Source organism: Dermacentor andersoni, chromosome 4 (assembly GCF_023375885.2).
Source record: "Dermacentor andersoni chromosome 4, qqDerAnde1_hic_scaffold, whole genome shotgun sequence".
NCBI classification, from domain to species: Eukaryota; Metazoa; Arthropoda; class Arachnida; order Ixodida; family Ixodidae; genus Dermacentor; species Dermacentor andersoni.
This window is the reverse complement of record NC_092817.1, coordinates 126601690-126614494: the sequence shown is the minus strand read 5'-3', so window position 1 is coordinate 126614494 and position 12805 is coordinate 126601690. Positions and strand designations below refer to the sequence as shown.

The window sequence follows — 12805 nt, the reverse complement described above, 5'->3', positions numbered from 1 at the left end:
CTTTCAAGGAAGCGGGCGCGTTGCTTCGTGGACTCGGAGATATTTACGCGCCCGCGTGCGCAATTGGCGGACGTCGTCTCCGGTCTGTGCATTGTAAAAACACTGGAAAAGAAGTTTGCATAAGTTTTCGCCTAACAGAATTATGTTTTCTCGTATATTCAAATTACAGTCCGAGAGCTATCATACCTTTAGGTAGTGTTTAAGTCGTAGTTTACGATTTTTCCACGAATTTTAGCGTTAGAAATTCAATTAGTTCAGTGAATTGCTTGCGTCACATGAATGGCCTGGGTATGTGTGGTTCGAAAATCATTTTGTCCGAATGACCGAGAGGTAAAACATGTGACTGCCACGTGTGCTTGCGCATATTGCTTCTGTTTATTGTTTTTAATATTACTTGATTAGTGTACTCGGAATATCGAGACTAGCCGGCTTTACAGAGGCCTCCCATAGAGAAAGAAATTCAACGAGAGGCGACACTCTGTAAAACTGGCAACCGGAAACACCTTACGCCTATTGTCGACTCCATCCGTTGATGCGAGCATCAGGGAAAAAAGAATATGAAATGAACTTACAGACGATGTTTCGTATTTTTTTAATGTTTGCCACTAAAACTAAAAAAGTTTTGTGTGTAAATGAACTTATACTTTGCGACTAATTTTTCTTGCGTTGTCTAGCAAGAAGCTAGCGGCAAGCCAGACGCGCGTGCGTACGTCATGCGCCAGACATGCCACAGGAGCGAGCGAGGTGGGCCGCGCATGCGAAGCTGGCATGCTCGACGACTGGTCTGTTTTGAATGTAGCCCGGTTTTTTTAGAGCGCAGCTCTTTGGCGTCCGTTCCTGGGTTTCGCGTCGTCGTCGGCGTTGTCGTCGGCTTCGTAACCAGCTCCGCCCCCCTTTCATCCCCCCAGCGCTAGCAGCGACCGACTGATACCGCTGGATGCCGCTGACGCCGCTAGAGAGTCAAGATAACGTGACTGCATAGAACACCGTCGCCGCCATGCAGAAAGAGGAGGAAAGGGTCCCCCCCCCCCTGTTCTTGTGTGGCGGATAGGGTGCTCTTCAGTTGCCGACGCGCCGGTTATTTCACGTAGGCCCCGGCACGTCGACGAATACGTGACCACCTTCCCACGGCTAGACCTGGTTCTTAGCGCTGCGGAAGCGAGGGTATCATATTGTTTGTGTCGGCATCGGCGGCGTTGTCCCTGAAACCAACTCCGCAGCTGGGGTTGACTCACTATCGGCGTCAGCGGCATCAGTCAGTCGCTGCTATCTCTTCCCTCCTCCCTTTATCGTGTTGTCCGCTTGCTGCGCGCGCTTCTGCCCCCATCGTTTGCCGCTGGGTGTACACGCCGCCCCCCTCCCCCCTCTTCCTGTGAGTCTCCGGTTGTCAAAGCGCCGGCTCGAACTTAATTCCTTTCTTCGCTCCTCCTCCAATGCAACCCCTGTGCGGTGGCAATCTGAGAGCCAGATCGGTGGCGGCGGATCTGTATATGTGCACCGCCCGAGCCGAAATTGCCGCTGCCGTTCGCCCTGTGCGGTGGCAATCAGAGAGCCAGATCGGTGGCGGCTTGACATAAAGACAAACAGCAATTTCCTAACACTTATGCGGGAGAACATCCCGTTCCTCTCGCTCGTAACGCGTCCCACGGCTGTGACAACCTCGCGAGGCACTTGTATAGATCTCGTCTTTGAGAATCAAGCATTGGTGTACCAAGTCGAACATATATCAGTCTATTTCTCCGACCACAAAGCTTCCTTCATGACTGTCAAGAACTGTTAGTGGAGTCTTTGTTAAAGGAATACGTGTGAAAAATAAAAAAAAAATTCTGTGATAGCGCATACATGTGTTGCTCGATTTCTTTGCCTCAATCTATCGAAAAGGTGAAACAGCTTATTTGCTGCGCTCAAATTTCGCATTAGGAAGTAACGTAATCGTCGGTAATTTTTTTTTTTCGTTTTTTTTGGAGGGGGGGGAAGGGGGTGTTCCCGGCGTTCTCTTGTGTTCCGTCTGCATTTCGATACGGCACCGCTGCACTACTGGACTACAGCAAGGTGAAGAATTTTGTTTGGCAGTCTACGACGCACTTCAAGCACATTTAGGCTTACTGCGCAAACTGCACCTAGATAGTGACGCAGTTCTCGAAAAACAGCTCCGCCGTCCAGGCCTAGTTAATTTCAGTTAACTGTTCGTACTGGGAGATGTTTGCGGCGCTTTCTATGAGCCCAAGCATTATTACAACTTATTTCGGTAGTTTTTGGGCACGCTCGCCGCACCTGGATCTGTGACGAAAAGTACCTCGGCCGTGTGACGCAGTTTCGCGTGTATAACCGGGACAAGTTTTGGCGCTTTCTCTAACCCCAGACATTATTCTAACTAATTTCGCTACTTTTTGGGGTACTTTTCAAGCACACTGGCCGCGCTCCGCTGTGTGCCGCAGTTAGTTTCGCGTGTATTGAATCTTGCTGGGAGAAGTTCGTGACGCATTCTCTGACCCAAAAATTATTGTAATTCATTTCGTAACTTTTTGGGATACTTTTGAGGCAAGCTCGCCGCGCCTCGGGTTGTGAAGCTGTTTGGAAAAAAGCAAGCAGGCCGTGGTGAGTTAGTTTTGCGTGTACTGAATTTTAGTGGGACAAGCTTGTGACGCCTTTTATGGCCATGCAGCAACATATACCTTATTTCGGTACTCACACTTGTCGAAAACCCGACGAGCGATTGCCGAGAGTGATAACACGGGAGCGTGTTGCTTGCGCCGGCAGGACGCGTAAAAGATAACGCCAAGGAGCTCAAGAACTTGACATTTCTGTCTTCTGAATGACTCAAAACAGGCTTTGCACCCACGAATCTATCTTGAGAGCGACTAGAAGGCATTCTGCGAGCGTGTAACGTGGTCTGGCTTGAGAGCCTGTGTTGTAGCCACCCTTGTGTACTTGGCGTCCTATCGCGGCGACGGAGGCCAAGTTGTTTTACAAACGCGCAGTCACCCGTGTATTTGTGCTCTTAAAGTGCAGGAAGTAATGCCCGGGAAGGGAGGGATGCTTGGAAATCGGATGTTTTCTTCAGATTTTATGGCATTGTTTGGGAGGAGTCTATTTGTTAGGAAATGTACATAAAAGTCAATTTACCTGTAATGCCGCTCATTCACCACTTACGCACGTTTCGCCTCTACACGCAATGTTCCTGTTAGGTCAATATACCAAAATGATACATGCTTGTAATTTAATTTTTTTCAGTAGATGGCATCCGGTGGAGCTTCGTACGGCAACGACTGCTGCGTACCTAGTGCCACAACTTTGCATGAATGCACAAGAAGCCCGGAAAAAGCATTTATATAGAATAGAGTAAACATTTCATCATTTCAGAAGACGTCTTGCGTTTTCTTTATGAAATTGTACGTGACACACATTCGGTGGAGGATTGTAAAGATCGTTCGCAATCATTTTTACTAAGTAATAAAACGATTCCGCGCCAAGACCGCGCGTGGTTCAGCCGTAGAAGCGAAAAAAAAAATGATCAGCGATCAGCGGAGCCGGCGTTCCGTGTACCAACTGGTGTTCGATACGCGCGCGCCCGAAACCGAAACCAGAAGGTGTTAATACCATCGGCTTGGTGCGCTACAGTCAATTCGGCCGCGGGGCTCTATGAGAGTGTCCCTTCTTGTTGCAATTTTTTCTCTATGGGCCTACCTTCTGCCCCTTCCCCTTTTCTCCGCCCTATAAACGGACGCTAAGGAGAAACGCTGATTCGATTTAGTCCTACAAAGTATTATCCCGAAATTCTATTGCAGTTAACTTCAGCGTAAAAGTTGCACTGCTTTCTAAAACTGAAAATTAGGATCAAGCTTTCCACTTAGCTTTCTTTTCATTTTAACTTTCGCGCCGACGACCCAGCGCCATTGTGTCGATGTGACGTCATGTCTTTCAAAGCATTCCTTTCTTTTTTCGTATTTGGGCCTTTGTACAGCACAGCAAATGTTCCGGAAACTCGTAAGTTCGACCTTTTGTTCCTTTAGAATACAATGTGGTCCGTCCTTTGCGATAAGCAAAACAATTTACTAGGCCCAAACAGACACTCAAAATTTGTGGCGTGGTGGCGACCTGGCGAGCGAGTCACTCGGCGGCGTCGCCACCAACCTTTCGAATTTGCGTCTTTTCTAGCTTAGCAAGGCCCCCCCTCACGGCAAGAGTGGCTCTTTTGGTGTTGTAGAAGCGTAGTTTACTCTTACAGCTCCACAGTCCTCTTAAGTGTCGCTTTTAAAGGAGAGCTTGGCAGGGGAGCGTATGAGAGAACGCTTTTAATTGCCACACACCTCGCTGATGGATTGAACCATAACCGACAGCGGCTGCTCTCCGTTGGGGTCGTGCACGCGGAACTTGTCGCCGAAGTCGCAAAAGATCTGCCTGCGGAGAGAAGGACCAAGGTGGAAACACACACGCACAATAGTTCGCGTCATTTCAGTGACGCAAATGGGAAGCGACAGCTCGCTACAGGTGATGTCCAAAACATTGCTTCAGGCGCGTGCTGACAGCAAAAGCATAGCCTTCGAGATTCATTTTTGTTGCCCGGGGGTAGAGGTCACCGAGTGCGTGGATTTGGACGCCACGTATAGCGACCTGGTTGCAGTGTACGCACCCAGCAAGGCCTCTGGTATCGGCGACGATGACAGGGATCTTGTTCTCGTGGGTGAAGGCCGCGATGGACTGCTGCGTTTCCAATGGGGTCTCTGTCAGCACCACCACCTATAGTGGGGAATCAAATATGGGTTGTACTTGTGTACAGCCGTCCTCTCTTGCCTTGCTTGTGTGTTTACGCTTAACTTATTATTTTGTTTGGTGACGGTGTCCAACTACCGCAAAAGGCACCTGAGTTCGCGTATTTTAAAGCGAAGCTTTCTCCGAAAAAGCCCTGCAGAAAAGCCAACTTACGCATCCGCGTAGAACACTACAGTTTACATTCGCAGTTGTACCGACTCTCGACCAATACATACATACATACATACATACATACATATATATATATATATATATATATATATATATATATATATATATATATATATATATATATATATATATATATATATATATATATATATATATATACTATGCAAGTGTAGCGTCGTCCGTGAAAGTGTGAGTGTGTGCGTGTTAAAATACAGGCTACGCAACTTAACGAACTGTGTCTTTATTCAAGTTCAGCGTTCAAGAAATACAACCCTAAACACGCAATCAAATCGGGCCGCTCAGCATTTATTGTGTTCTTTGCGTGGTCGTCAACATTGGAGTTTAACTTTGATTCAGTGTCCATTGGGGGAAAGCTTCGCGTTCCACCATCTTTCTTTAAGAATGGGGCTTTGATCTTTATTAGTTCGTATTGTAACCAATACGTACCGCATAAGTTTATTTATTTATTTTGCAGTGAAACTGTTAAGGGCTACTCTTCCCACTTCCGTGCTACGCGTGTAGAACAATATTGCGAAGATAGTGCAATGACGGGCCCACCAACGGCGGAGGTGACGCAGGCGGCAAGCACTTCCCATACGTGGGCCGATACCGAAGATAGTACAATATCGGACCGACTCGCGGCGGAGGTGCAGTTCGCCATTAAGGGACCCACATACACAGCTTCGCTGGTCATCCTTCTTCACGGAGTAGAAGGGCACTGAGATTTATTTATTTATTTATTTATTTATTTATTTATTTATTTATCACAAAAAAATCTTTCCATACCTAAAAAAAAATTATGTTGCCTTACTTCTTGCATGTTCAGCATCATTCAAAACGGAAATCAGCAGAACATAACTGAAAGTTTCTCAGCGTCTCAGCAGATTTTGCTGCGAGCACCAATGTGAACGGATTAACCTAGAAATCTACTCGCCTTGTGCAGACGAAATATATTCGCAGGAATATGGTGCTCGAAGTGAACCACAGTGGGCGACTCGTGGAAGGCCTTAGGCTGGCCGCCAACGTTTCGAAGGGGACTCTTGTCGAAACGTCGGTTTCAGACTGACGCTCCCCTCGTTTGCGCAACTGTCGATCGCACTACTGTAATTACTAATCGCGGTAGTAGTAGTGGTGGTGGTAGTTGCAGTGAACTTGGCAATGCCTTTGTTGTTCCTCCCCAAAACAGTTGACAAGCTGCACTGACAACCAACTTAACGTTGGAGTGGAGCCATGAGACGCATTACACCCCATTAACCTGACGCATCGTTTTTATACGTTCAATTGCACACCTCCGAACTCTTGATTATGTGCACGGGTAAATAAGGAAAGTGTCATATTAGTTGTGAGTAGTGCAAGAAGCCGATCACTGAATAATTTATTACTGTAGGCCTACTAATTCGTTTTATTAAGAACACAGTCGATAGCATTTTGTTGGAATGCACAATCCGTGGCCAGAAATAAAGGGGAACAAAATGGTTTAATTTTTATTCACGTGGAATGGTGTTTATGGATTGCCTTGTCAACTTACTAGCAAATATACAAGACTGTCATCGGCCTTTGTTGGTGATAGGCTAGTTAGTCTATACTTACAGTGCACGATACGCGTCCTAAAAGAGTTGCAATGCGACAGAGAAACCAGTACTGATGAAACAACGGTGGTGCTTAATCACGCGCTTTGTGCGTCGAAATGAATGTAGTAGTCATTCAATTTTGTTATTGACGAAGTACCGATAGCAATGCGTAATGACCGTTGGCCACTGATCATAAAGTAGGCAAAATTAGTTGACAGTAAGGCCACGAAAAGTACGTCGGCAGCGGCATTTCAGTGCTGTGACGAGTTTTTATTTATTTATTTATTTATTTATTTATTTATTTATTTATTTATTTATTTATTTATTTATTGCTGACTCCTGCATTCCCTGCAAACGCATCGGATGGGGGAGTGGGAGGGATGTGAATATATTTGCGATATTTTGTTGAACGATAACTCAGTACGTGGTGACACGCATCGTAAGCACGACGGCGAGTGAAACAAGGAATTAGTACAACACAAACACTGTCCGCGCAAATGCTGCGTATTGAAATATGGTGACATACAGCCACTGTACTAAAAAAAAATGTAAAAAATGTAATAAATACATTTTCATTCTTACATAAGTTGAGAGTCATGGCTAAAACATTGACGTAAAACACTCATAAGCGAAGCTCTGCAACATTTTTTTTTTTTTCATGCGTACTTCTACAAGTTAGCAGTGTACTTGTGCGAACAACGCTTCACTGCTTATGCTTTAATGAAGTGGCACTACTTTATGTGGCGGAAGGCATTCAGGGGAGGTCGGATCACTCACGGTGAACTGCTTCAGGAAATCCTCGGTTAGCGGTTCCGTGTGGGCTTTCACCTGCACGTACTGGTTCAGCCGTCCCAGCAAAGGCTCGCAAGCGTCTGCCCGGTTGTGACCCACGGCTCGTTCACTTAGGTAGTACTGCAACGAACGAAAGAATCGAGCGGACGCCGCTGGTGCTGTGCACACGAGCTTTACAGCAAATACTAGCCAGTCTCTCCGCAGTGCCGGACTCTAGACAGCGCGCTTTCGAGTGACTGAGCTTCAGACATTCAACTACAAACTTGGTTGCGCCTGGTTTAACGTTTTATTTTGATGAGGTAGTGATTAGTAATTTCCAAGCGGTGTGTTGTTATTGTTGTTGTTGTTGTTTAAGATATATATTTATGCTATGTTGTCAATACCAATATTCATGAACCTTTACACTTTCCTTCAATAAGTATAAAAATTGGCAATGAAAGCAGCCATATATACGTGTGGCTCAGGTAAAACTTGGAAAGTTAGACGAAAGCTGGATACTACTGCGATCGAATATCGTGGTCGTTTCCCGCCCGGCCACATTCCCTACTCCTGCTTTAACAAATTACACCGCTATATTTATTTGTAAACACCTTACAGACTGAATACCTAGCAGTCCGGTAGCCTTACTTCATTCCAATGTGGCCAGAGGTGCCGTGAATCCTAAGCCATGGTTGCTGGAAAAGTGACATGGATGCTATGTAAACTTTGGCGTATATACGACGTGCCTCTCAAACAGATATTAAAGCGCTAGCCGTCGCAGTGTCTCGTCACCTATAACGTTCCGCAGCTGCGGAACGAGTAACGTGTCATGACGTGGAACGTGAGGCGTGTGACTGCAGTGACGTGTGATCAATTCGTGGGCACCGCGGTGATATTCTTAAGTAGAAACGGCACATAAACACCCGCGTGGTAAGGTTTCGGTGCAAATTAAATAATACCAGGTGATCTAAAGAAGTACGGAGGTTTCCGACTATAGCGTATATGCGTCAAGCCCTTAGCAATAGTGGCAGAAACCATCGTAGATGATGGTCAAACTGAGCAGTAGCGTTCCTATGCAATTATGCTGTCCGTCGATCTTCATGCCAACCCGCCGCGGTTGCTTAGTGGCTATTGGTGTTGGGCTGCCAAGCACGAGGTCTCGGGATCAAATCCCGGCCACGGCGGCTGCATTTCGATGGGGGCGGAATGCGAAAACATTCGTGTACTTAGATTTAGGTGCGCGTTAAAGAACCTCAGGTGGGCTAAATTTCCGGAGTCCCCCATACCGCGTGCCTCGTGCGGCGTACCCCAGTACGACGCTGTGGCACGTAAAAACCTACAATTCGATTCAATCTTCATGCCTTCCCGTGATTCACGGCAACCCTGCTTGTGCGTACAATGTGATTAGACAATACGCTTTTGTTGCAGAATCAGCGTCAACATCAAGGAAATCTCGTGGAGTATAGGAGCATCTCGCGTCTAGCCATATCTGGATAGCGGTGATAACACGGTGAAATCAAACGTCTCATCACTACGCCTGCGATATATGGTGACTCGCACTGCGCGCACGCCGACGAGGCGAAGGCCTCACGTGATATCGGTGACGTCATTCCGCTCGCGGCTTCAGTCGCCTGCGCCAACCATTCAGGCATTCAGGTGCCCCCTGTCTCCTCTCTCGCACTTGCGCTTTCTCGTCTGCTATCCTCCTCTTCCTTGCTGTTGTTGCCCTCTCCAGTTTATTGTACAAGAAAGTCGTCCGTCCATCCAACCAAATTGCGCGTAGAGAAAGAGATATATAGCTTTAAAGGGGTACTGACAGGATATTGTCGAATCTTTCTTTCTTTTTTTGCTTTAAATGAAAGTCCTGTACTTCTAAACCCCAGATACTGCGCTGTCAAGCCTCACAGTGCCCTAACTATTTCATTATAATAGATTTTCTAGGGTGAGTTCTGGTTTCGTTTTCCTGGAAGATAATCCGTTGTGACGTCACGGCGCAATATATGGTCACGTGGGAGCCGGAGATTGCGACGTTTTGACAATCACACAGTCTAGCTTAGTCGTCCGCTATGCTTCTACATTGGCCCTCGCACTGAGTAGCAGCACACGAAGCAACCGAGCGAGCCGGAGCGAGTGTCAAAACATTGCAACTTGCAGCTCCCACGTGACCACATACTGTTTCATGACGTCACAACATGTTATCCTCCTGGGGAACGAAACCGAAACTGTATGTTGAACAGTTAACATATCATTTACGGTGCTCTGAGGCTTGTCGCTATTTTTTCTATCGTTTAGAAGTCTACCAATTTCATTTAACGCAACCAAATGAACAGTCGAAAATGTCCTGTCAGTACCAATCTCTATACAATGAAACTAAGGCTAACGGCCCAAAGTGATAGGAAGGCCCGCTAACCTGAGAAGAGAGGTCCGCCAGCGTGCACACCGCCTCGTCATGAATGGTGACGGACCTGACGCCAGCCAGGATGACGTTCTTGGCAATCTCCACTCCCAGGCCACCCATGCCCGAAATGAGCACGTCCGATTGGGCCATGCGGACCATGGCTTCGCGCCCGAGCACGTAGCTGCAGTATGAGTCGTGACTTATTAGTATCTGACCTCCTCTCCTAGGAGAGTGCCATGAAGCCCAAGTCGTCCCGAGTACGTCTCGTGACCAGATTTCTGCCTTCCTGTTTATTACTATGTTTAGGCACAACACAAGTGGCGGCCATGGGCAGCCACTTGTAAATCAGTGGAGCATCAGAGTCACTGAAATCACGTCCCTAATTGAGATATCATCATCATCATCATCAACCTCACCACCATCGTCATCATGATCATCCTATTTTATGTCCACTGCAGGACGAAGGTCTCTTCCTTGCGATCTCCAATTACCCCTGTCCTGCGCCAACCGTTTCCAACTACACTCTAAATACTAGGGAGGGCATCGCAGGAGTGAAGCGGCCGATTTACTCTTCAAAGCGCTGTTTTACTCTCACAAAATGTCAAGTGGAGTGAAATGCATTATTCACTCCGTCACCAAGGAGAGAGTGAAATGTGCTTTTCACTCTGACCTTCTGAGGGAGAGTAGAATGCCCGTTCTACTCTTGCGGCAATAGAGAACAAAACGTAGCGTAATCAACTGCTTCAACTGTAGGAGGCTGGCCCCGAACATGGCGATGTATCACTCACGCACGCTGAGCAAAGAACACACCGTTTTGCTTCTATGAGAACAGGCAGCCACAGTTCAAAGGAACGTGGAGCCATTGCTCTACTTTTTCACTCGGAGTTGCTCTACTGAGCGCGCGCTCAACATCGCGGAACAGCACAGCGCCGGAGAAGGTGATCCTTCCAGCGAGCAGTAACGAAGTCCATCCAAGGGAGATCGTGTGTCAGCCATCTCGCGTCTACGTGAAAACACGACACTCGTTCTTCATTCGTTGGATATCACAACAAACCCTCCACGCTAAATAAATTCTAACTTAGGTGCACATTCTGCTGTATGACATGCTATCGCCAGGAAGTCGTCGCGGCGCTTAGCCGACGCGATTGACAAGAGACTAGGCAAGCGCGCCGTCTCTCTCGATGTCAATCGAAAAAGCCAGTCGTCGCGATAATTGCATGTGATTTTATCACTTACCGCTATCCGTAAGAGCTTGAAAATCGCAAACGCTGCCAGAACCATGGTATGTTCAATAAGACGTGAAGCGAGACGACGCTTAAAATGGTTTGTTCACCAGCCTATGATTCCGAACCTATGCGGTGCGTGCTTAGCGTGTGTTTTGTGTGTTTGAATTTATTCAGTTTGGCTGTCTACGGTTTACGGAACGCTGTTGAAATAAGGAGTCACATAATAGAAGGCGTCATTTTGCTGGCGGCATGCTTTCGTTATAAATAAGCCGCGCTTGGTGGTGTCTCGCTCATGGGTAATCTGCGATCGCTGAAGTTACGTGCAGCGCCAGTGCCAGTTAGAAACTTTGCCGCAGGCATCCAGCTGCATGCGGCAAAGGGTCAGTTGGGCGCGTTATCTTGAACTTACTGAAAACCCACGAGGAATCCATGTTTTATGCTGAATAAAGTATAAACCCCATATAAGCTATCTTGCGCGCGGCAGCTACAAGCGATGCGATGGAGATGGCTGTCGCGTTCGCTCGTCGCACGGAGGAAGGAAACTAAGGAGAGGCCCTGACGTCACTCTTTGTGAAGCAAAAGTGAAGCCGGAATTTGGCGTTGCTCATGGCGATGCTCCGCCTTTTGGGCCACCCTCCTCGCTTGTTTACATCTTTCGCGAAACCACGCCGCGCTGCGCGTGGTGTCGCGCGCTCGCGCAACATCTGGCAGAGCACGGTGCAGGTAACACAGCGCAACAAGACACGGTGACTAACGCAAACCCGCCCACTCAGCGCCTTTGCCACGGCCCGAAACCTACCAGAGCAACACGTGTGAGCGCTCAAAACCATAACAACGCCGCCATTGTGGCCCAAAAGGCGTGGCCATACAACAGAACAAATAAAAAAGCAGCAAAAAAAAAGAGAACCTACTACGTCATTTCCGCCACACTTTTCTCCTAGCGCGCGGAGGGGGTAGGGCCTCTCCTTAGTTTCCTTCCTCCGTGGCTCGTCGCCTACAAGTTGTACTCAGTGTTGCCAGGTTGGACAAGGCGGCATAGCCCAAAGCTAGAAAAATTGCACCCTAAATGTAGCCAAACACTAAAAATAGCAAGGAAAAATTGTAGCCAAATATAGCCACTTTTATTTGCAGTTTTATTTGCATATATATATTTTCACATTCGACTACGTCAATCACTTTTTGCGCAACCCGTCGTAGCAAAAAGTATGTGACGGTCGACCCCCTGGCATCAATAACAGCGACATCATGCTTGCACAAACACTTTTTAGTTGGCCCAGGAAACTCAAGTGCCGGCGAATCGCTGCACAGGGCGAACCTATCGAGATGAATCTTAAATGTAAGCACGAACAAACAAAAAGTAAATATGGAATAGCAGCGAAAGCTGACGACAGTCGAAGCTTTCAAACGAAAAGAAAATTGCTTTCGCTGCCATTCCACCTTCACAGAGGGGAATGATTGTCATTTTTGCGTTGCGAGTCTGGCGTCGTTGCTCGTTCGCGGAGGTGCCCGGGCTCGCGATTGTCGCTTTCGTTCCGCATCGCGGGAACGTTGTTCGTCGGTGGTCGTTTCGCGCCGGTGCCGTTAACATTCTCGTTGCTGTTCCCTCCGGCGCTCCTCGTAGGCATGTTGTTCCTCGGGTGTACGAACTATACGTGTCCGCCCCATCGATAACGCAGCTGTTTTTAGCGCCGATACCTCTCCTGCTTATATATTGCGATAACCTTGACGTCACGCTGTTGTTCACCCTGAGCGTTATGATCTGTTCCGCATTTTGACATCTGCGCCGCCGCAGTGCACCCGCATTGGTTCGTAAGAAGTCGCTAAATGCGTTTCTGTTGCCGGACGCCGAAAAAACGACGAAAGGTTAGTCATATAGAGCTTTCGCTCTAAAAACT

General features: G+C 47.5%; 1 protein-coding gene across 1 annotated transcript in view; it reads right to left on the bottom strand.

Moving 5' to 3' along the window:
• LOC126537439 (ubiquitin-like modifier-activating enzyme 1) overlaps positions 1–12805 on the bottom strand; it is a 97301-nt gene that overhangs the window by 58520 nt on the left and 25976 nt on the right. The window contains exons 3-6 of the mRNA XM_072287917.1: positions 9697–9865; positions 7293–7427; positions 4634–4740; positions 4311–4401 (exon numbers count right to left, since the gene is read on the bottom strand). Of these exons, the coding sequence (XP_072144018.1) occupies positions 4311–4401; positions 4634–4740; positions 7293–7427; positions 9697–9865 (502 nt within the window). The remainder of the gene's footprint in view (positions 1–4310; positions 4402–4633; positions 4741–7292; positions 7428–9696; positions 9866–12805) is intronic.